The sequence below is a fragment of the Oreochromis niloticus genome, linkage group LG17 (assembly GCF_001858045.2).
Source record: "Oreochromis niloticus isolate F11D_XX linkage group LG17, O_niloticus_UMD_NMBU, whole genome shotgun sequence".
NCBI lineage: Eukaryota > Metazoa > Chordata > Actinopteri > Cichliformes > Cichlidae > Oreochromis > Oreochromis niloticus.
Genome location: NC_031981.2, coordinates 37814767 through 37837356, shown reverse-complemented (window position 1 = coordinate 37837356; position 22590 = coordinate 37814767). Strand labels below are relative to the sequence as shown.

The 22590-nt window shown below is 42.8% G+C and overlaps 3 protein-coding genes and 1 non-coding gene across 8 annotated transcripts; all 4 read left to right on the top strand.

Annotated features, from left to right (window-relative positions):
- Positions 1-202: 202 nt before the first annotated feature.
- On the top strand, positions 203-5484 carry ankrd16 (ankyrin repeat domain 16). 2 transcript variants are annotated; one of them, XM_005475597.4, is made up of 7 exons: positions 203-740; positions 1597-1817; positions 1891-1933; positions 2262-2370; positions 2500-2661; positions 3953-4031; positions 4181-5406. In XM_005475597.4, the coding sequence occupies exons 1-7, from the start codon at positions 403-405 to the stop codon at positions 4186-4188; spliced, it is 960 nt and encodes a 319-aa protein (XP_005475654.1). In that variant the 5' UTR covers positions 203-402; the 3' UTR covers positions 4189-5406. The 2 variants fall into 2 exon arrangements, with proteins under 2 accessions (XP_005475654.1, XP_003449796.1); XM_003449748.5 differs by having other exon boundaries at positions 205-740; positions 5263-5484.
- On the top strand, positions 869-956 carry trnay-gua (transfer RNA tyrosine (anticodon GUA)). Its single transcript is given in 2 exon segments — positions 869-905; positions 921-956. It is a non-coding gene; the product is annotated as a tRNA-Tyr (tRNA).
- A 966-nt stretch (positions 5485-6450) lies between the features above and the next one.
- gdi2 (GDP dissociation inhibitor 2) lies at positions 6451-18369 on the top strand. Its single transcript, XM_003449745.5, has 10 exons — positions 6451-6642; positions 12702-12809; positions 13092-13191; positions 13316-13450; positions 13556-13754; positions 13871-14002; positions 14904-15003; positions 15278-15449; positions 15802-16001; positions 17237-18369. Exons 1-10 carry the CDS (start codon positions 6598-6600, stop codon positions 17387-17389), a joined length of 1344 nt encoding a protein of 447 aa, XP_003449793.1. The 5' UTR covers positions 6451-6597; the 3' UTR covers positions 17390-18369.
- Positions 18370-18918: 549 nt separating this feature from the next.
- Positions 18919-21275, top strand: asb13a.1 (ankyrin repeat and SOCS box containing 13a, tandem duplicate 1). Of its 4 annotated transcripts, none has more exons than XM_005475592.4 (6): positions 18919-19065; positions 19608-19795; positions 20061-20217; positions 20305-20427; positions 20673-20864; positions 20978-21275. In XM_005475592.4, the coding sequence occupies exons 1-6, from the start codon at positions 19023-19025 to the stop codon at positions 21121-21123; spliced, it is 849 nt and encodes a 282-aa protein (XP_005475649.1). In that variant the 5' UTR covers positions 18919-19022; the 3' UTR covers positions 21124-21275. The 4 variants fall into 4 exon arrangements, with proteins under 4 accessions (XP_005475649.1, XP_003449799.1, XP_013129599.1 ...); XM_003449751.5 differs by having other exon boundaries at positions 20293-20427; XM_013274145.3 differs by having other exon boundaries at positions 20061-20427.
- Positions 21276-22590: the final 1315 nt, after the last annotated feature.

Here is a 22590-nt window from a genome sequence, read left to right as displayed (position 1 = left end):
GCCATGAATGTTCTTTCTTTGCTAATCCAGGTAACGGCATTCTAACCTTGCTTTGACTATTATATAAAAGGTTTCTCATCAAATTGTATCAGTATATGCACACTGTATAATTCTGATCATTTTAATCTAAAATCTAAAAAAAAAACCAACATCTATTAGTGCTTATAATAATATTTAGAATTTTGATCAAAATATAAGTACGTAAAAAACCCAACACTTGCGTGCTTTATGTCGGTTTCAGAGCTACAGGGTTAGGTCATGGTTGGCCACGTGATTTTAAGCAGCTCAACCAGGAATCGCGCTGGTAAACAGGCCAGCGTGTGTTCTTCTACACTTCAGAGTAACTGTTCTCATTTTGGCCCGTAGGCCAGTTTCTGCTCCAGCATTTAACTTCCACCCAGCATGGATGAAAACACTTTGAAGCTGCTAGTGAAGCTCACTCAGGACGGACAGTTAGCCGCGCTGGAGAAACACATAACATTAGGCGGCTCGACTGCGGCGCAAACTGTCAGCACCAAACACTTCGGCAAGTCGGGAGACACCTTGCTGCACTACGCCGCAAGGCATGGACACCTGGACATTGTAAAGTACCTGATAAAGGGGGTTGGCTTGGATGTAGAGGTGTACAACAACGACTACAAGAGGCCGCTGCACGAAGCTGCCTCCATGAGCCACAAGGACTGCGTTAGCTACATGCTCCAAGAAGGCGCCAAAGTGGACAGTCTGAAGAAGGCTGACTGGTGAGAAAGAACCTGTTAAAGTGCTACTACATTACTGTAACCCTATTGTAAAAGGAAGGAGGAAGAAATCAGCGCCGTCTTTCCCGGGTTTACTTTAAACCTGGCTGCGCTGTGGGAGGAGTCACCGCCCTTCGATAGCTCAGTTGGTAGAGCGGAGGACTGTAGAGGCTGAATGCTGGCATCCTTAGGTCGCTGGTTCGAATCCGGCTCGAAGGAGTGACACTTTTTAACTCGACAGAACAGTACAACCGATTAATATACGTACACAAATGCCGTCATATATGCATAAAATAAGCTGCTTTACTTTTCTTTAATATACTTCAATAAATTTGTGTTTCTAGTTGAAAATCGAAGGGACTTATTAGTAAAGATAGCCAACAATACAATAAGTTATTACAAATTAAATATACATTATTTCAAATTCAGACTTTACTTGAGGTTTGACACGTGAAAGTCACGATACAGTCCAACCCTGTTAAACACTGACTGTTCTACAGTGGTGCTCACTGTATATGTGAGCCCCGTTTGGAGTGCATTCAATAGGGTCGTTTAAAATTAACATGAAAGAAATTGTAATATTATTTTTTTCATAAGCTACTTTTAAAATGTGAAAATATTACAAGTTGTATAATATGTTCCATGATTGTAGCGCAGGAAACAAATAAAAACAGGTCAGTAGGACAGCATCAGCACATTTGTTATCCTTCCAACTTCACTCCATATTTCCCCGGTTATCCACGCCCCCTAGTGGCTGTATTAGTAAGTGCGTGACAGATCTTCTACATAGAATGTATGAATATATCCGCCAATTGCAGTAAGTTTGTTTGTCAGAGGAGATTTGTGTCTCTGCTCTCAGGACTCCGCTGATGATGGCGTGCACTCGGAGGAACCTGGACGTGATCCAGGAGCTGCTTTGCTACGGTGCCGACCCCGCACTGAGAAACAAGGACGGCTGGAACTCCTTCCACATCGCCTGCAGAGAGGGAGACCCTGTGGTCATACAGCACCTGCTCCTTGTTGCACCAGACGTCTGGAGGACGGAGAGCAGGACACGCAGGACGCCACTACACACTGCAGGTGTCTGTACTTACAGTATGTGGAGATGTGACGTGAGGGGAAATTATAACTTACATTCTCTCTGTTCATCCAGCAATGCATGGATGTGAGGAGGTGGTTAAGATCTTGCTGGACAGGTATGTTGAAATTTTACATAGAGCCTAATTCTGCTGCATATTTAATGCCAAATCCAGTCAATTCTGGATGTTGTTTGACTGTAGTTATCAGCAGTTTTTTTACATACAGCCAATGTCAACTGAAAATGACAAATTCACAGTATAAAAATGTATTTAATAAATAGATGTTTTAAAAATTAAAGTCATTTTTATGACACTGAAAATTTCTGCTCTCGTAAATTTATGTGACTTCTTTTGGCACAAATGCAGCTCCACCTGCTTGATGCTGATTTGCAGCTCACAGATAACTTTGTCTGACTGATCCTCACATTTACTGGTGTTTTTCCAGATGTGGCTACACGCCTGACAGCACTGACAGCTGTGGAGTCACGCCTTTCATGGACGCCATCAGGAATGGACACATCTCTGTGGCCAGGCTTCTTTTAGATGAGCACCAGGTGGAGCAAAGCATTCCCCTGCAGTAATGTTTCTGCACTGACGTAGTTATATGTAGTGTCTCCACCTTACCTGACTCTGTGTGTGTGTGTGTGTGTGTGTGTGTGTCTGTGTGTGTGTATGTGCCGCAGGCATCTGCAGCAGCTGCTGACATACTCGGGGCTCAGCCAGTGCACCAGGTAGCCGTCACTGGCCAGGATGAAGCTCTGCGGTTTCTGGTCAAGGACTTGAATGTAGAGGTGAACCAGAGGGCGACCAGCATCCAGCTCACCGCCCTGCATTATGCTGCCAAGGTCAGAGCAGGGATTTCCGTCTGGTCTACTTCAGCAGTCCGGTGGGAAGTTTCGGAATGGTTGGGAAAGATAAATAAGTAAATGGGCAGCGTAGGAATGTAAGGAAAGGGACCAAGATGGGATGACTTGAGAAGTTTGCAGATATTTTGCTTTGTTGTTGCATGCTGTGGTTAATATTTACTAGCAGCAGACCCTCGCCATGGCTCAGCTGGTGGAGCGGAGGATGTAGAGGCGTGACGCTGAAATTCATGGGCTGCTGGTTTGAAGGAGTCACAGTTTCATCCTTAAGGAATATTACATTTATCTTTCCAAACCTTTCATATTTTATAATTACAGGACAGTCTTCACAATGAACTAACAGCACTTTTCCTGTAGTTTTACCCTGTATGGCGTAGTTTCACTCATCCAGTCCGGATGAGCTGGCTAAAGAACAACAACAGCTGGTTACAAGCTAACGTTATGTCAGCTAGTGTTAGACGCGGGTGTCTAAAAAAATCACACTTTCTCTCTTATAAACTGTTTGATTACATTTACACAAAGTGTCCAACAATGTTTGATTCACTAATATTTAATGTTAGCTAACATGAGCTAACAGCAGTAAAAACAGTGCTTACTGATAGAAAAGCTGAAGATATCCTCAACAACTCACTTCAGTATCACTGTGAAAAGAGAGCACTGATATAGATATTGACAGTGGAGGTAAATAGTGGACTGACAGCGTTCACTGCAGTCAAACGGTGGCTTGTTTGTCCTACAGCAGCCATCATATCTGGAATTATGCACGTGGATTGGGAAAGATAAGAAAATAAACATGTCTGTAACGTTGGTATATCTCACCAGTTTCTGTTTTCTTTTTGCACTAAGACGAGGTTCCTATAGCAGTTGCCAGAGGCAGTGACCATTCTTGAAGATGAGTGGAAATCAAACGTTGCTTTATTTAAAACAGTCATGTAGCTTTCAGGAACCTCATTCTCACCTCTCTGTACACCTGATGCTAGGCTGATGCTTGTAGCTTCATTTTTTTTTAGCTGTCACTCATTTACAACAAGGACATATTCACTGTACATGTGCTTGTTTTATATCTGTGCTCTTGATTACAAGAATTACTGGAAGCTGTTTTTTGTCATCTCTGATTGTAGCCATGAAGAGTGAATGAACAGTTTTCTCAGACTGCTAATACAAGACATGCGTACCGAACATAACAAGAAAATAAAACCAAAAGCCTCGAGGCAAAGCACGGGCTACAGATCCTTCACCGAGTCACAGTGACACTGACGTGCATCTCTTTCAGGAGGGCCACACGTCCACTATAAACACACTGGTGGAGCTGGGAGCGGATCCTCATGCCCGGGACAAAAAGGGAAGGACTGGTAGGATGACCTTCTCAGTGCCTTTATGTAAAGTTATTTTCTCTGACCATGCACCTTAATCAGAGACAGTTATTTAACAAACAATGACATCCATAAACTGTTCAGTGTGCCCGTGTGTTCTGCAGCTGAAATACTCTGTTTCTGTTCAGCCAGTTGAAAATACAGATCATGTGACGAGGGGAAATTTCACCAAACGATCACAGATGATCTTTTCTGGCTTCACGTACACTAACAGTCAGGATACTTGGTACACAGTGATGGACATCAGCTGGTTACGTGAACACTGCGTTTATCAGTCTGGTGATGAGGGAAGTTTTCATGTTTGCAGCATATGACAAACAGAGACAGGTCTACAGGCAGCAGAGCAGCTGATATTAAATGATAATAATAGAAAAATATGAACAGTTTAAACACATAATACAAGCTGAAAGCAGCAGTGTGAGTGTGTGAGCTTTGACATGTTGAACCACTTTATTAATAAAGTTTAGCCTGTTTGATGTCATGAAGGAATAAAGGCAGAGTTCAGAGAATTTCACGATTCTTATCGATGCTCATCAGGGAAGACTTTAAGAAACCTTAGACCTTCCTACTGTCCATGCATGGAGTTCTGTGGGATCTTCCAGGAATGGTGGTGCTATATTCCAGAGACCTGATTGGTCAGTAGGCAGTAATCTCGTACCTACTGATCTCTTATCTCATACACATCTTGCACTGGAGCAGGTTATAGTGATGCAGCATCAATTTCCACGCCATGCACCGCCGCAGCAAGTGAACCAACATGAAAAATCCACCATTTTTAGTTTACAGGCTTCTGCCCATTAACCTTTGGTTGGACTCTCTTAAAATAACTTGAAAGCTGCACAGTTAATATTGAGTGAATGTCTGTGACGGGTTTACTTCTGTTTTTTGTCACTGACATCAAACAAAGAAAGAGCTATTCCTGTGTTTTGCATACACCTGTGTACGTCCCTCGTTTGCATTCATTCAGTCTGAAAAATGAACCTGCAGAGACTCCAGCTCATCAGCACAGTGCTCTATAGTGACCTGTAACATTTTCAGTGTTACAGAAACGGCACCAAGCTTCTGAAATGGGAGAGTCATCTGTTGGCTCTCTTAGTTTGCCTTTTTATTTTCATATGGTGGTAATGTCACCACCAAAACTCAGTTGTTAAGGGAAGCAGTTTTTTACTGCTGTTTCATTGTTACTGCTCAGCTCTTTCTCTTCTCTCAGCTCTTCACATGGCGTGCATTGGGCAGCACGCAGACGCAGCCAGGATGCTCCTGCAGCTCGGCCTCAAAGATTCTGAGGATGCGTCCGGCACAACCGCCAGGCAGCTGGCCAGGAAACCCGACGTAGTGCAAGTGTTTGAATGTGACCTGGCACACAGACCCTAATCAATCCTTGAAACACTGAATTCTTAATTTATTGAAATAAAGAAAAGCTGAAGCCTAATAGTGTGATTCAAGTCATTTTGCACAGATTGTGTAGATTACAGTAAAAACTGTCACCCTTGTGTTTGCTAAAAGACGCAGGTTTAGACATGATTGGTCACACTAATGCTAATCTCGCTTTATCTGATAAACTCTGCATCCTGCCAAAACAAAAATGGAGCTTTCATTGTCAGCCACTACATTTGGTACTGTTTGATAATCTGCTTGGCTGCCTGTTGTGTTGTACAAAGTTTCTACTTAAAAATATGTTTGTCTTGGTTACTGTCTATATGAGCTCAAAGCAGTCCACACTCCGATGTAGGACTTGGGACTTTTCTGTTTGTCAGTGGGTTTGCCAAACAGGTGTGTCAGGCATATATCTTGTTGCAGCAGTTGAGCATGTTGCCCACGCTATGCTCAACAGGCAAAGTTGCAATTCACTAAAAAGTAATGTAAATTTTTGTGACTATGATGGAAACTATCACAAAGAAAATGAAGCCACAGCGTTTGTTTGCTGTAGTTTTCTTGTTCAGTTTCACACAGTGCGTGTGTCAAATGTGTGCAATAATTGGCAATCAATTGCTATAATTGACAAGTAAGGCATAAAACCAATGGATGGACTCCTGCTAGAACCCTATGATTACAAGACAAAACACCGGCTCAACTAACAGCTACTATTAACTACTGGCATAGAAACATATTTTATCCTTATTGTACTTTATGCTTAATGAGTGAGTCACATTTAAATATATTTGGCCGTATTGCGTTAAAACAGTTTATGATATTGTTATTTAGCTATGGGTATGCCACACTACCTTCCGGCACTGGTAAGGTTTCCCACATCAACACAGTGTTTGGCCCATATCTACTTTGTTGGGACCTGGTCACCCTACCTGATCCCTGTCGGCTGTAAAGCACAGGTGCAACACTGCTTTGTGAAGCAGTGCGTCCACACCATTGGCCCACACAGGTACCCGGTCTTCACGCCTCTTCCTGGAGTGACTGACAGGCTGAGAAGCCCCGCCCCGAAGGCGCCTGACGCTGAGCCGCAGCCCCTCTCACTTGTAGCCCCGCAGATCTCCATTTTCTTCTTTCCTCATATTCCGGAGCGGAAGAGCAAAGACTTTTGGAAAAAATGGATGAAGAATACGATGTTATCGTTCTGGGCACCGGGCTTACGGTGAGAGAGAAAAACATACAACGCGTGGGCCTGATTTGCAACCTGTTAACAGCGCGGTTAACGCTGGAGAAGACGGGGCCTAATCAGCAGGGTTAATGCTAAGTAGCTAGCGTAGCCGCTAACCGAGCGTGAGCGTTTACGTGTTAAGCAATGGAAACTAAATGAAGGCGCTAACCCCAACTACTAGCTCTATGCTGTCGGCAGCTGCTATCGGTGTCTGAAAAAGATTAACGATAGCAACTGTTAACTCGCTCGAGATAAGTTGAAACGCTCAAACTGTTTTGCATCCTTAATAGGTATTGTAGTGCCGCTTGAGTTTAATTAGCGCAGTTCATTGTCTGGATATACAGAAACTGAGCGCTAATTAAGGCAGCTTTTCTCAGTCAAGATAAGATTAGACTACGGATGAGTAGTCTGTTAACGTTAGCTGACCTACATTAAGCTAATTTATTAGCCTGCTAACGACGGAGTACAGTCGTGTTGTAGCGGTGTCATCGAATTTATTCTTGGGGTCGAATCTGTTCCCACCGCCGCTCGCCTGCTGAAAGTAGTTCTATGGCAGTGTAGCTATGCTGAGCTCGTTGAAGTTTCCTTTCAGCGCTGTTCTGTGCGGCAGTACAACTAAACTACTACAAACTGAACAGCACTGTGAAGAAATCTCAGCAGGTTCTCGTGTTTAATAAAAAGAGAAGCTATTTGGCATAGATGCGCATTGGGACACGTTAATGTAACTGCGATCGCAAACTTCACCAGCAGGTTGAAGTTATATATCCTGTCCGACTTTCAGTTCACTTTTACACCCGTCGCCCCCCAAAAAGTAACATATCGGAGTGTGTGGGATTGGGGATGTGTAGGCTTTGTTTCAACTGAAACTCTTTGCTGGCCGTGTTTTTAAATAAAACGATTCCCTCGGACAGACTTCCTGACTTTATGTTGCTTAAACATGTCGGAAAACCAGTGGTTAGGTTGGGGCTTAATTGCAAGCCAACGGCTGCGTGTACCATTGTCGTCTCCACCTTGTTGACTCTCTGTACAGTGACGTGTTTTTGACAGCAAGCATTGAGTTGCTTCAGTCCGGGACTTCATGCTGGGCAGCAGAGCAGGCGCACAGAGGGTTAACTTTGACGGACTAATTCTGGGTGTGGTTCCAACAAGGCTGAGGAACTGAAAGTACACTGAGAGAAGTCTGCGAGCCAGTTTAGTTAGAGCTGGTGGCCAGCCAGTCAGAACGGACCTGCAGACTTAAAGACTGAGGTGGCATAGTGTAGTTTCACATGGAAGTAGTTCAGTCTGCAAATAAATGACTTCACTTCTGTATTCTGCCACCTTCCCCTTCTCCTTTTCTGCTACAACACAGACAAAGGCGTTGCTATGTTTACTAACTGAGCAGGTTATGCAGGAATCCGTGCAAGCCCCGCTTCATACATAATTTTACTCACGTTAGACATTGCCACCAGGAAACTTTATCTGATTTTATTTCCTGTCTCTGGGGCAGATACTTAATCAGAAAGGGATAGTTGTGTCGTACATGGCAACAATTAGTCTTAAAACATTTCCAAGCGCACGGTAACAGCTGTCACTGTGAAGTGTACTCTGTGCTCTAGGTCTTAAATGGAAATTGTTAGGCAGGCCTTCTTGGATTTTGGGAGGTTTATTATGCTGGGGGCAGGGGGATGGGGTTCCCCATCTGTCCACTATTGACGACACATTAGTGGCTTGGCACAAGATGCCAAACTCTAAGTGTGGCCTGGTTCTCATTATGATGCTGGTAGTTGGAGTAAGCAGCTTTTAGACTCCAGTCAGGACAGCATTTAGTTATTGATAAGATTGTTGTAACAGGTGAACAAGTTGATTGGCCCAATTAAGCCAGTGACAGTGTTTCTATCAATGGATGAAGCAAATTGATGCTCACCAATTTGTGTTTCCTTACAGTTTATAGTTTGACATTAAAATCTTTCATCAAACCAGCAGCCCTGATAGTTTAAACATAACAGTGTGTTATCATCTGAGATGGTGATAAAGGATGGAGAATATAGACTAAGGATGACTAAAAGGCGTTTTGTTGAAAAGACTGAGGCATAATAATGATGATGATGATAATAATACATTTTATTTAAAAGCGCCTTTCAGGACACCCAAGGACACTTAACAATGGAATAAAACACATAATAGAACAGTGACAACCAAGAACAGTCAAAACAAAAAGCACAAAATAAAATAAACAATTAGTTTACAGTGAATATGCAGATTTGAACAGAGAGGCATAAAAAGTTAGGCATGTTTTGCAGTCCGTTCACTCGAGCTGCTTCTGTCCCTGGCTGCTCTCTGGGTCAGTGGGTGGGTCTCAGGCATCTCCTCCACACAAAGCAAACCATGTGTTACCTGAGACTAAAATGTGTGTGTGCGTGTGTTTTTATTTTTATTTTTCTTCCCAATGAGTGAATAACTAAAGAAGAACAAAAGTGACGTGGTAGCAAAGATGCTCTTCACATCTCAGGTGTAGTAACATTTGGGAGCTGAAGAAGAGATGGGAAATCCCATTAACTGCACAGTAAACTCGTGCCATACGAGGAAGTCTGTTACAAACTCAGTGACACTATTCATTCTTTTCAGTTACGTGACCAGTGCAGAGCCCAGAGGACAAAACCAAGAGTTAAAACTAGGGGTTGGCTATATATCGAGTATACTCGATGTAACTGTCAAGTATAAATTGCCATGGCAATATTAATCCCCTGCGTGGCCCGCTGCACTGAGCACGCGTGTTTATAGACCACCAGATAGGGAAACGTATGGCGGGAGCTTCAGACGAGCGAGGGAATAAGACTCACTGCCGTTTGGCTTTCACGAGGAGGGTGCAGAACACAGTGCGGTCATTTGCAAAAGATGCCGTAAAACTATTGCTGCTAAAGGTAGCAGTACCACGAAATTATTCCACCAGCTTAAAAGTCGTCTGCTGCAAAATGAAGGCCGTTTTAAACTTGAGGCACGTGAGCGTCTCCCCACACACCAAAGAACACGTTAAATAAACCAGCTGTGACACCTGTGACTGCTCTTGCTCAGTCGTTTTTATAGTCACTATCTACTCTTTTGTTTCTGTAATTTGAGGTCAGCAAAATGTTTTTATTCCCATTGTCAGGTAAACCATTTCTGCATTTTAAATAACCCACTATTAACTATCTGAGTTGATGTGTAGGAGGGATCTGCAGTGTTTGCAGAAGTGCTTTACTTTTTTTGGAAGATTGATCCTTTAAAAAAAAGAAGCAGTAAAAGTACTCAGTCACAATAATGACTACAGGTAACTTTAGTGCAGAGGCATGATGGGACACAAGACTCCACTTATGAAAAGTAGTTTAGAAGTTAAAATAGGAGAATTTGAAGCACTGCAGATAATCTTAATGAGTCAAATGATACAGAAGTAGTTATGGAATTGATACAGGATACTCGGGATGAAATGTTTGGGCTAAGACCCTCAAGAAGATGAAATTCAGGCTAGGAAAGGAGGAGGAATTCTCTTCTCCTGCGAGGAGTACACCGCTGTAGACGAGACAGAATTGCTGAATACAAAACCAGGAAACCGATTCAACAAAAAAGGAAGCAACAAAGGGACAAAGGCACCAGTTAGTTTGTGGCTAAACAAACTTAAAGCAGATGACTTGATGGGAGAAAAGAAAAGCCTTAAATATAATCCAGATTCAAGGCCCTCTGCTAAAAGTCTTGTCTGGTGATGTAAAAACAGTGAAGTATAAAGTGGGTTGTGGTTGAAAAGCTGAGGGTCACAAACTGCTGACCTTACACTTCCTCTAACAGGCCAGTGTTTTGTGAGGTTGTAGGTGTCAGTGGTGTGTGTAGATGTTTGATGAAATGATTATTAAATAATACAAAAAGCATAGAGAATGTAAAGATGCCTTACACTCTGGATGTACTGCTGTAAAATGCTGTCATAAAGGAGAGATCCTGTGGATGTGGCACATTCCATTCTAATTTTATAAGCCCATCACATGTTTGCATGTAGACCTTTAATCTGCCCATGACTGTGCTGAAGTCAACCACACAGTGCACTTTATTACTATAGAGTATAGCATATTTTTGTCTTAATCTGCATTTTTAGGTAATCAGATTGGTTTTACATTCTGATAGTAAAAATCCCTGAAACAAATATTCAAACTGATGTCTTGTTTTATCCAGCTGGCAGGCTCATTAACGGTCACATGAAATGAAGAAAAGCACATGACATAAATCAGTCCTGTATATCCACAACTGATACCAACTTTGTACATTTGTAGATCTTCAGTTAACTTCTTTACATTATTAGTAAATTGAAAGTCAGGTTATATTTGAGACATGTGACTATGATGTTCGAGAAAGCCATCCAGATGGAGTCTTTGTTGCCCCCGACTGCTGATATTTGTGGGTTTCATGTGTTAAATATTGAACTGGGACTTTGTCACTGCTTGTGTTGCTTTGTGTTGGTGTAATGTTCTGCCTGACGGTACAGTGAACTGGCATGATTTTCCCCTCTGTCAGCATGAATCCTGCCGCTGACGGTCCTCCGGGCCTCTCTCAAAGTCGCCGTTTTTATAGGCAGCAGCAGGTTGGCTTCAGTCACGTCTCCTCAGAGGAGTGGCTATGCCACATTACAGCAACTCTGGCCCATGTATTTTATTTTATTTCTTTGGTGTGTCTGCATGAAGCATTGAGCAGTCGTCATGATCCAGTTTCAGTGGAGCAAATGAAACTTAGTTTCTTTGGACAGACGTGGACAGTGTAGTAACGATGCAGAGATGTAACCCCCCACTTATGTTTTACATTTTCATTTTGTTTATCCAGTTTTTGTATCTATTTTTTTTAATTAAAGTACAACATTGTTTCCATTTTTTTCTTTTTTCTTAGATTGTAGTTTTTATATTATTTCGGTTTATTTGTATTTTTAACAGTTTTTTTTTTTTTGTTTTTTTTTTACAGCTAGTTTTTGTGTAATGGATTATTTTCATGAGAAAGGTGGTTTACCAGTAAGCTGTAGTATTGTGTGTACTGGCACAGGTGCTCTGCGAGTTGACAGTAACCGTCAGGTGGCATCAGTCAGTGCTGCCTTAGTTTGATTGTTATGTAAGAAACATATTTCTGAGCATAAGCTTTCATTCAGTAGTACAACTTGTTTTAGTCACGTGATGCTCACACTGTTGGCTAACTTCTACAAACCCTCAGCTCTAATCTTATTGAGGTTTGGGTGGGAATTCCACTGTGGCAATTCTTATCATGTCCAACCCTCTGAAGCCCAGTGGAAGCAGCACTCATCCTCTCAGCTCTGCACAAACATGTCAGACATGCATGTTTACTGTTCTGTCAAAGTCAGTAGCATGGCAAATTAAAAGTCATGGAAACAGTAACATGTGGGACATTGTAAAGTACAAATGGCCGAGTCATGTAGTGAATAACCGTAACAGAAACACTGCTTTTGTTTTGTTTTTAAATAAAAAAGCTGCTGTTTAACCCGACGAGCGTGATGGTAGACGAACTGACCTACTGAGTCACTTCACACATTACAGACTGCTGCTAAAAGTATTGAGACTGACAGGAAGTGATGGGAGGCAAAACTGACACGCAGAAGGTTAGCTGCAGAATCAGGGAGGTTACACTTGCACGGTATGTGTTACCTTCAGGATGAAGGCGTAAATCTAATGTCTGACAAAAGGCAGTTTCCTTGATGTACAGAGTTGGCTGCAGTTTTAAAAAACAGATTTGTTGGTGTAACTGTACAGATGTGTAAAAACATAACAGCACATGCTGGACTGCAGTAATCGAGTTTTGAACCTGTACGTCATCTAAACCGCCTGTGAAGTAATGTTTCACTGGAACCATTGGTTAACCCTCTGCATGCAGTTGAGCTGACCCTGGTAAATACAGCTATTCCTGTTAAGTGAATCATTTTTATTATAAGTGTTTTTTGTAATTATTATATTGTTATATCCTGTAACTCGTTTGTGAGGAAAGAAAGACGAAGAACTCTGTGGTTGATTTGAGTCTAACTCATCTTCTGTACTACTTGCCTCTCCCAACAGGAATGTATTTTATCAGGCATTATGTCAGTGAATGGGAAAAAGGTTCTGCACATGGATCGCAACTCCTACTACGGAGGTGATAGCGCCTCCATCACACCTCTTGAAGACGTAAGTTGACCTGTTACGTCTCTGATTTATCTTTTGGATTGAGTTGGATTGTTTCACCACAATGATGTGGAGTTAGGATGAACATTTGTATTTTAAGGCTGATAACGGCTTCTTTTAACATATATACATTTTGTTCTGAAACACCACACTTTCCTCTTCTGTCCAGCAGAGCTGTTGATGATAGAATTAGCATATTTCATTTTGTGAAAATAGGAAATAAAGATGCCTCTGTGAAAGTGGAAGCTGTTGCCTGTGAGTCAGATGTTATGTGTCTCATTACAGGTCTACAAGCGCTTCAACCTTCCCGGAAGCCCTCCTGAGTCAATGGGAAAAGGCCGGGATTGGAACGTGGACCTTGTCCCTAAATTCCTCATGGCCAATGGTATAGTTTCCCTGACCTTTGGTAGACAAGAAACGATATAATATTAACTGGGCAACGATTAAAAGGATCCTTAGAAGTGATAACGATGACTGTTTCCATGAATGAAAGTATTCCTTTGTTGCAGGTCAGCTGGTCCGCATGCTGCTGATCACACAGGTGACTCGCTACCTGGATTTCAAAGTGGTTGAAGGCAGTTTTGTGTACAAGAAGCCCAAAATCCATAAAGTTCCCTCTACGGAGACTGAGGCCCTGGCATCCAGTAAGTCTAGTTAAATACTGAACAGTTTGGTGGAAGGTTGTTTTGTTTTTGCCCCCCGCTCTAGTTATGGATTTCCTCCTTTTCTAAACTCGTTCTCACTCAAAGGTCTGATGGGGCTGTTTGAGAAGCGGCGCTTCAGAAAGTTCCTGGTCTTTGTTGCCAACTTTGATGAGAATGACCCCAAGACTATGGAGGGTGTCGACCCAAAGAAGACAACGATGAGGGAAATATACAAGAAGTTTGACCTGGGCCAGGAAGTCATGGACTTCACCGGTCACTCCCTTGCCCTCTACCGTACAGATGAGTTAGTAGCCTTCTTTTGTCTTAACAGTTTCTCTAGTTGAACATGATTATGATGGCCTCTGCTGTGAAATGGTGCAACTTGTAGCATTTAGATTGTTCTAATTGTTCTGCCCTTAGTTACCTGGATCAACCCTGCATGGAAGCAATCAACAGGATAAAGCTTTACAGTGAGTCTCTGGCCCGATATGGCAAGAGCCCATATCTGTACCCACTGTACGGCCTGGGAGAACTGCCACAAGGCTTTGCCAGGTAGGGGACGCTTTCCATTGTTAGACACGTGTGATGAATATTTTGTTTGTACCAAAAATAATCATCATAAAAGATGTTAACTGTGGTTCATAATCTCAGGGTTGGATATTCTGCTTCGTAGTCTGATTGTCCCCTATCTACCCTAACAAAGTTGTCACGCTGTTTTTAGGTTTTGGTTTCATTTACCTTCCTACAGTGAGTTCTGAAAGTTTAATAAGCTACTGTATAAGATGCTCCCTTATTCACAGGGGGGTTGGCACAGCAGGTGGCACCACGTTTTTAATTTGGCAGTTTGGCAAACCATTAGATCGTAGTTCACGGGTCCTAGATTTAAACAGAGGACGTGTTTTTACTCTAACTTTTCTCATCTTTACGGTGAGGTTATTGTAATATATGCAGCCTTTTCCTTTGTCTTTGCAGTAGTTATTGTATGCACGCAGGAGATGCAGCCCAGTCACATACTCTGTAACTCATCCAATGTGACGACACTCAGTTAAATCCTTCATTCAGAGCACGTGTGCAAACAAAACTCTGTGAGGAGACGAAATGAGAAAGTCTAAAGAATTCAGGAGAAAAGTAGAGTTAAAGCTGAGATGCTGGTTTACATGTGAGCTTTAGTTAAGGAGGAAACTCAAACTACACATTTTCATTATTATTTTTTTATTTTTTTTTTTAAGTAAGCATTTTTATTTGAAGACAACTTTTTGTATTTTTTCAATACTTTTTTTTTTTTTTGAATGCATGACTGTTAGGCTGCTTCAGATTATATTACGATGACTAATAATCCACATGGAACTTGATATGTTGGACTTTTTGTTTGAGGACGTTTTCTTTAACTGGACTTTGTTACATTTTTAGGTTGGGTGTGGTTTTAACTCTTGAATTGTGACTCAATTTCCAGACTTAGTGCCATCTACGGTGGGACGTACATGTTGAACAAGCCAATAGAAGAGATTGTGATGGAGAATGGGAAGGTGGTGGGAGTCAAGTCTGAGGGGGAGGTGAGTAACGCAGGTCCCAGTAGTGCTGAAGGCACTGCCAGACTGGTTCCTCTTTTTATTATGTTCACCTGTCCTTAAGAGTAGAAAAGCGCTGTATAAGAACCAGCATGTGCACTGTGACGTGTTGCTTTGATGGAGAAGTCACAGTGACAGTGTCTATAGTTATGGTGGCCACTTGAACAATGTAATGACGTTTTGCAAGCTTAATGTTCATGCAGTTGCTCTTTGGTGTTGTTCACTACTTTAACTTTTTGAACATGTTTGCAAATCACAGATTGCAAGGTGCAAGCAGCTGATCTGCGACCCCAGCTACGTTATGGATCGTGTCACCAAAGTGGGTCAGGTGATCAGAGCCATCTGCATCTTGAGTCATCCTATAGCCAACACTGGTGACGTAAACTCGTGCCAGATCATCATCCCCCAGAATCAGGTCAACAGGAAACACGGTGAGCAGTCGGTCTAATGTTTAGGCCTCTAAGATCAAATTTTCTGTTCAGCAAGATGTCAATCAACACTTTCTGAAACCATAAATCTCTTTCAAATCCTGTGTGACTGAGCTGTATAGTCAGACCTTAACGTCATAACTTGTGTAGTAAGTGAAAATCCTTTCATCCCCACACCCCAACCTTCCACACCAAGCATCCAGCCGATGTGTAGTTATGTTCTCGAGGTGCACGTCAGGTTTTAGTTGAGGCGTACATCTGATGCGGGGTTTGAAATGTCTAACATCCACAAGTTGAGCACTGGCACTAAATGACAACACTGAATGTGACACTAACTTGAGTTTTTCTTTTGCAGACATCTATGTTTGTATGATCTCCTTTGCACACAATGTGGCTGCGCAGGGTAAATACATCGCCATCGTTAGCACCACAGTGGAGACGGGTGAGCCAGAGAAGGAGATCAAGCCAGCCCTGGACTTGCTGGAGCCCATCGAGCAGAAGTTTGTCAGCATTAGTGACCAGTATGCACCCACTGACATTGGCACTGAAAGTCAGGTATGAAGATGAAATATTTATACTGTTACACAGTTTGTGTTCTTGACAGTGACATCTTCAACATGACACGGTGACCTACCAGAAACACTTCGGTTTAGTTTGTTACATTTGTTTTTGCCTTTTTCCTATTTCCACGGTGTTTTGTGTGCTTTCACAGCATTTTTCTATGTGCTGGTGTTTTCTTCAGTTTCATTGCACTTGACCTCCATGTTGACCGTACACTTCCCAGTATTGCTACTATTGCCAAATACCCACAGGGAAAAACATGTAATTTCAGGATTTTTCCTGCATGTGTCCCTATCCCACATCTTCATCTGTATTTCCCACCAAGTATATCAGTCTCTGAATTAGTGGAGATCTGTTTTTTGGGGGGGTTTTTTGTGAATGTTTTAATCTCTCAGTGCTGACACAGTGGGAGTTGAAGTCACAGTCAAACCTGACTAGAAGTATTTTAAAAAATGGTGTCTTTTAGTTTTATAGAATTTCCAGCACTGAAGTCAGATCCAGACTGGGCTGAAGTCTGTTTATGTCGGGCAGGTTTCCAGCTTTGATCTGAATGGCATTTTTAACCTGGCTAAAGTCAGCGATGTAGTTAATGAAGCACACAGTGTTGGTGTTTTATAGATGGATTTGGTGACTAACACACGTGCTGTCTTACAGGCCGTATTTATCACATGATAAAGGCAGACTTGGTGTAATCTCTGTGCAGTTTAGCTGATTTGTCAGTGCACATCTTCAACAACTGCATGTTGTCCTTCTGTCGTTAGCTTCAGGTTGTAAATCTGCCTATAAGGCTAAAAATCAGTCAGCAGATATTGTTATTAAATGTCCTGGACATGACTGCAAAGTTCTGACATATATCTTTGTTACTTTAATGTTGGGTTTTTACACAGTGTACACAAAATCTGCTCCATCAGCTCCGCCCACAAAGGTTTACAAAGCCATTGAGCGCTCCTCTGTGACCACAGAAATAAGAGGACACTTTTTGTATATTTTGTAACTAATGATTTGTAGTGTGCGTAGTTCAGATGAAAGAACACACTGCCTGCGAGCTCTTACTGCCACCTGGTGAACACTTACAGTTGAACATCTCGGGCGCTTTGGTTGGACTTTCTTTTAGTTCTTGGAGACTTCGTTCTGTTGTTCGTTCTACTTTGTATGGATGATTGTTTTGGTTATTTCACTATGTTTGCTCTGTGACATTAAGGAACACTTGGACTTTTGTTTCCCTCTAGATCTTCATCTCTCGGTCCTACGATGCAACAACTCACTTTGAGACCACCTGTGATGACATCAAGGACATCTACAAGAGGATGACAGGCTCAGAGTTTGACTTTGCTGAGATGGAGCGCAAGAAGAAAGACACCTTTGGTGACGACGATTCGTAGAGGCAGCCAGTCCTGCAACACTCTGATAATCAAAGACAACGGAAATCTTATAAAAAATAGAAAACTTACACAAAAAAGTAAAGACCAGTGGGCTGACTGATTACTTGAGTACACAGTTTGCCCACTGAAGAAGTTCATGATGCATAGAGAGGCGGTATAGTTTTGTTGGATAGGGTTCAGTGAGGGAGCTATGCTTCTTCACATCATTCAGGTGGGTGTTGCACTAAATACTGGTTATATCTAATAGACAGTTAATACCCTACATTTTTCTAATTCATCATGCTAAGACGATGCATAGTCCAAAGATGCCAAATGAAATGATTCATAATCAATAGTATCTGAAAAAGATGGACACTATATACTCGGCTGATATTTTGTATATGCAGGTATTCTTTTCGTGTCAGGTTCTGTGAGTTGTGGCTTGGCATCCTGTGTCTGTATTCAGTTGTGGTGTGTTGAGCTGAGTGTTCCTCACAGGATGTGGCAATTCCTGCACTTTCAGGCCGGTAACAGCAGAGAGCCGTGCGAGGCAGCACCTCAGCATCCACATCATATGGTCCGGTTTTGTAAAAGTGCTTTAGTGGTGTATGGGCTAGGCTCTCTTCTCTTCTTTTTGTTTTATCCCCTGATTCTGCAACCAGACAGCATACTGTAAGTTATGTCACAGGCACGACTGTAGCTCAGCATAAACCTCCTGAACCGGTTTTCAACACTCTGAGTTACTATAATGCATCTGAGAAAAATGTATTAGTTCCTGTATTACCCAAAATAATCAAAGACCCGAGCATTAACAGCAGATTGATGACACATGTAATTGCTTAAGAAGGACCAAATGTGTACTGCAGCAGTATTGAACTGATGGGAGCCTTGTGATATCTGGTTTTGAACAACTGTTGTTAAAAAAGGAAGAAAAAAAACTATCTTGGGGCTCAAATGATTTCTGTACTGCAAAGTAAAAAAAAACTTTGTCAAAATCCAAAGCTGTGTGAGATTTATTTATTTAATAGTTTCAACTATGCAGCAGGGTTTGTAATGTCTGCTTCTACACATCTTTATCCAGACAACATTTGGTAGTGCGTCATAATGGATGAAAGCTGGAACTTGTAATACTGGGTCACCAGGTAAAAACACTGCCTTCATCAGTTCCATGGATCTAACACACAAACACATGCTGATGGTTAGTGCCAAGCTAAAGAAACTAAAACGAGCTTCTTGGACACACAGCAAGTCAGTTTTCTTATCAAAGGCATCCGTGGGACAAACATGGTGAGCAGAAGAAAAGATGAAGCCCAGGAGCTGCAGCTGTCGAAGCACTACTGTAGCCTTGAATCACGCACGGCAGAGTTATCATACGTTGTTCGCATCACTGTATAAACGAGCCTTTAATGCTTTAAAGGTAGCTGGTCTATGATTACTGACTCGCTTAAAAATAAAAAAAATCGTTCCGAGTAACCAATCTAGGAAATGGATTTTGACACTTCCGCGTTCGCTTTATCTCTGAGCTCTGCAGAGTCCTCGTCTGGTTTTCAGATCGCTACTACAATTCCCATAATGCCGCGCTGGCTTTACGTTCGACCCTTTCAGCGTTTACTAATGTGTGTCTGTAGAGCACCGTGTGTGGTAACCGGTAATCATGGAGGTGACAGCAGCCCGCCGCTCGTTTCTGTGCGACATCGGTAAGCATGAAGCATCGTCAGCAGTTAATAATTTACACCCCAGCTCACATCTACGGGAACGGCTGACGGCTGAAACCGTATGTTCACTGCCAAAAGCGGGTTTTAACCGGGAAATGTAGGCGGAGAGTAACAACTGAGAGTCCCGTCAGTGCTGTGTCGAGAAAGTTCAGCCGTTACACAGACCAAGTCATTTGGTAGCTAACTGGCTTATAGCTGGGTAACATGCTCGGTTTTTCTCTGTAAATGAAGAAAAATGCGACATTCGAGGAGTACACTATAACTAATGGACGTATGCACTAAACATGATGAATGAGGGGGAAAGACTTTTATAGTTATTTCTGTAATCAGTCTAAATATTGCCCTTGTTCATATATTTGTAATAGACACTTTGCCATGACATTGACGGATATTGACAGAATAGACGTATTCCACCCAGTACTGCTGCCATGTTTACTGGGTTTACACATGCACTGGTTAATGGAAGCTGTTTCAGCTGTCTCTTTGCTGTTGTGCTAATGTGTGTGTGTGTGTGTGTGTGTGAGGCTTCTGGGCAGACCGCACGGCTCTGCACGAAGCAGCATCCCACGGCAGGGCTTTGCAGTTGAAGCAGCTGATAGAAAACGGAGCGTCTGTCAACATGGTGACTGTGGATAACATCACGCCTCTACATGAAGCCTGCATCCAGGCTCATCCAAACTGTGCTCGCCTGCTGCTGGAGGCAGGAGCCCAGGTGAGGCACAGCTTCACTCTACAAGCCTGACTCGTGTAGAGTCTTGGGGTCGCACACCTTAACACAGCAGGTACAAAATGATGCTATCTGGTGCAGAATCCCACTGCTGGTACGTGAGATCTGTGAAGCATCAGCAAGAGTCTCTCCCTCTGTGACAGTCTCACAAACGATAACTACTGTTTCTGTTGTTCAGGTCTTAACATGGCCCTACAATTTGGTAGATTACCTAAAGAATAGACAGATAATGTTCATCTGTTTGCTCCAGGTGGATGTACGCACCATCCATGGTAGCACGCCTCTTTGTAATGCTTGTGCGGCTGGCAGCCTGGAATGTGCCAAGCTGTTGTTGGACTATGGAGCCAAAGTGAACCCGTCCCTCACGGCTCTCACTGCCTCACCGCTCCATGAGGCCTGCATACAAGGTAAACCTTCAGCAGGAACAACACCCTGTCATGCTATCACGTCTCCCTATGAACGACACTTCACATTCCTCTCAGGTAATCCCCAAGTTGTGAGACTGCTGATAGCCAGTGGTGCCAAGCTGGAGGCATTTGACGTCCACTTTGGTCCTCCCCTTCACATAGCATGTGCTAAAGGACATCTGAATTGTGTCAAGGAGCTGCTAACTGCAGGTGTGTTAAAGGTGCAATGTATGGTTGTTTTATTTTGAAAGTTCAGTTGGTGATAGCCAGTTTCCTACAGAGAGTGCTGCAGCTAATCAAAGCTGTCAGAGGGCGAGAGGCGGGGTTCATTCTGGATAAGTGTCCAGTTTGTCACAGGGCTGAGACAGACAGCTGTTCACTCATACTAACAGCTATACCATTTAACCTGTGCATGTCTTTGGACTAAGACCTTTAAATCATTGTGAATTATGCAGGTGCTAATGTGAATGCAGTGAAGTTCCATGAAATAGCGTTGCATCACGCAGCTCGGGTCAGTATGGTGGAAATGATTGAGCTGCTGGTGGAGTTTGGAGCCAATGTGTACGCCAGCGACAACCTGGGAAGAAAGCCTATAGACTACACAACACCTGCATCTCCCTCGTACACCTGCCTCAGGTTTTATGAAAGTAAAGTTCTGCGTTCTGTCTGAGTTACAGCAAAAAAGTTCAAGTTCTTATGTTCTTGCTCTTTTTTTGCTTTTGAGGCCTGATCGTCTTATTAAAACATTTGTTGTTGACAGGTAATCCTTTGAGCCTGCAGCAGCTTTGCAGGATTGCTGTGAGGAGGATGCTGGGTACCAGAGCATCAGAGGTCCTGAGTCAGCTGAATATATCCCACCGCATCAACAGCTACCTCCAGTACTGTGATCATCCCATATCCCTATAGACCTACACATGAACATTATAAAAGGTTTAAAATGTCCCCACAAAATGTTTGCCATTCAGATGAAACACATGTAACCAGGATGAAAATATCTGTACGCAGTCAGTTCAACATTGTATGTCAAATTAAACCAATTCATTGCTGAATGAGAAAAAGCATTTCCTTATATAAATCTCTGTTTCAGCACTCTGACAATTTCCAACACATTTATAACACATAAGGCTGGGTGTCAAGTCCTTTTATCGCCTCAGCTGTGATGGACAGGGGGACTGTCATCTCTCTCTACTCCACATTACGCGACACCGGCCAGACTACCAAAATTACTCCAAGAGCACATCAGTGACTCAGGTCAAGTTATTTTACCCTGCTGGGATATAAGCTGGCCAAAGGAGGAGACAGAAGTCAGTGACATCAAGACCAGGAAGCTCCTGACCATGCACGGATGGTTTCACCCCAAGTCCAGCACCCTGAGGCTGTACGCTAAGCAGAAGGACGGAGGCCGGGGACTGGTGAGCGTCAGCACCACAGTCCAGGATGAGACAACAAACATCCACAAATACATCAGGAAGATGGCCCCAACCAAATGCATGCTAGGTGAATACCTCAGGCAGCAGAAACCCGAGGAAGAGGAGGAACCATCATGGAAGGACAGGAACTGCATCCCCAGACAGAGGAAGTGGCTGACATAAAGAAATCCTACCAGTGGCTGGACTGAAAGACAGCACAGAGGCACTAATCATGGCAGCACAGGAACAAGCTCTGAGCACACGCTCCATAGAGGCTGGGGTCTATCACACCAGGCAAGACCCCAGGCTGTGTAAAGATGCCCCTGAGACAATCGATGAATGGCTGTCCTGTTTGGGTACTGCTCACCAGGAGATGCTACATGAAAAGAGATGAAACAGTTGTTTGGTACAGGACAAACAGATTAGTTAGGTGACGGTGATGGATTTAGAGTAAAGAACAGTGTGTGACTCGTAATCAGAATTAGATTACATCAAGTGTAGCTGATGACACTTAGATTAATTCACTGAATTCCACCTTCATGCCAACTTTATACCATCTAGTATGAAGACAGCATAAACAGTGTACTGTCAGTGTAGGGACTGGAAATCAGCCAAGCAAGCTTGTCAGATATTGGGTTACATACTGTTCAATTCAGTTATGTAAATGGTCAAAGAGCAGTAAACCTCAGAGCAGCAGCAGTTACACAGGTCAGCTGATCAAAGCCTGTTCAGAGACAATCTACAGGAGCTCTCAACAGAAATATTGTGAGTGGTAAATCTTCCTGTACTTTTACCACCTCTACCTGCAGGGCAGCTTACTCTGTGGTTCCAACACCAGCTGTTGTGTGAAACAGCTGTTAAATACACCAGATTATAGTTTCATCTTTGATCGTGACCAGGCGTATTGTTCAGGACAGGTTCCTTATACCGAGGCTGAGTTGCTCACCTGGTGAGGATTTGTTTG

What these genes read in the sequence shown, in the direction of transcription:
- asb13a.1 (XM_013274145.3), top strand. Translation starts at nt 19,023, where the DNA reads ATGGAGGTGACAGCAGCCCGCCGCTCGTTTCTGTGCGACATCG. An exon ending in CTCGTTTCTGTGCGACATCG is followed by an intron (nt 19,066 to 19,607) that starts GTAAGCATGAAG and finishes TGTGTGTGTGAG; the next exon opens with GCTTCTGGGCAGACCGCACG. An exon ending in CTGCCTCAGGTTTTATGAAA is followed by an intron (nt 20,865 to 20,977) that starts GTAAAGTTCTGC and finishes TGTTGTTGACAG; the next exon opens with GTAATCCTTTGAGCCTGCAG.
- gdi2 (XM_003449745.5), top strand. Translation starts at nt 6,598, where the DNA reads ATGGATGAAGAATACGATGTTATCGTTCTGGGCACCGGGCTTACG. An exon ending in CCATCACACCTCTTGAAGAC is followed by an intron (nt 12,810 to 13,091) that starts GTAAGTTGACCT and finishes GTCTCATTACAG; the next exon opens with GTCTACAAGCGCTTCAACCT. An exon ending in TAAATTCCTCATGGCCAATG is followed by an intron (nt 13,192 to 13,315) that starts GTATAGTTTCCC and finishes CCTTTGTTGCAG; the next exon opens with GTCAGCTGGTCCGCATGCTG.
- ankrd16 (XM_003449748.5), top strand. Translation starts at nt 403, where the DNA reads ATGGATGAAAACACTTTGAAGCTGCTAGTGAAGCTCACTCAGGACGGA. An exon ending in AGTCTGAAGAAGGCTGACTG is followed by an intron (nt 741 to 1,596) that starts GTGAGAAAGAAC and finishes CTCTGCTCTCAG; the next exon opens with GACTCCGCTGATGATGGCGT. An exon ending in GTTAAGATCTTGCTGGACAG is followed by an intron (nt 1,934 to 2,261) that starts GTATGTTGAAAT and finishes GTGTTTTTCCAG; the next exon opens with ATGTGGCTACACGCCTGACA.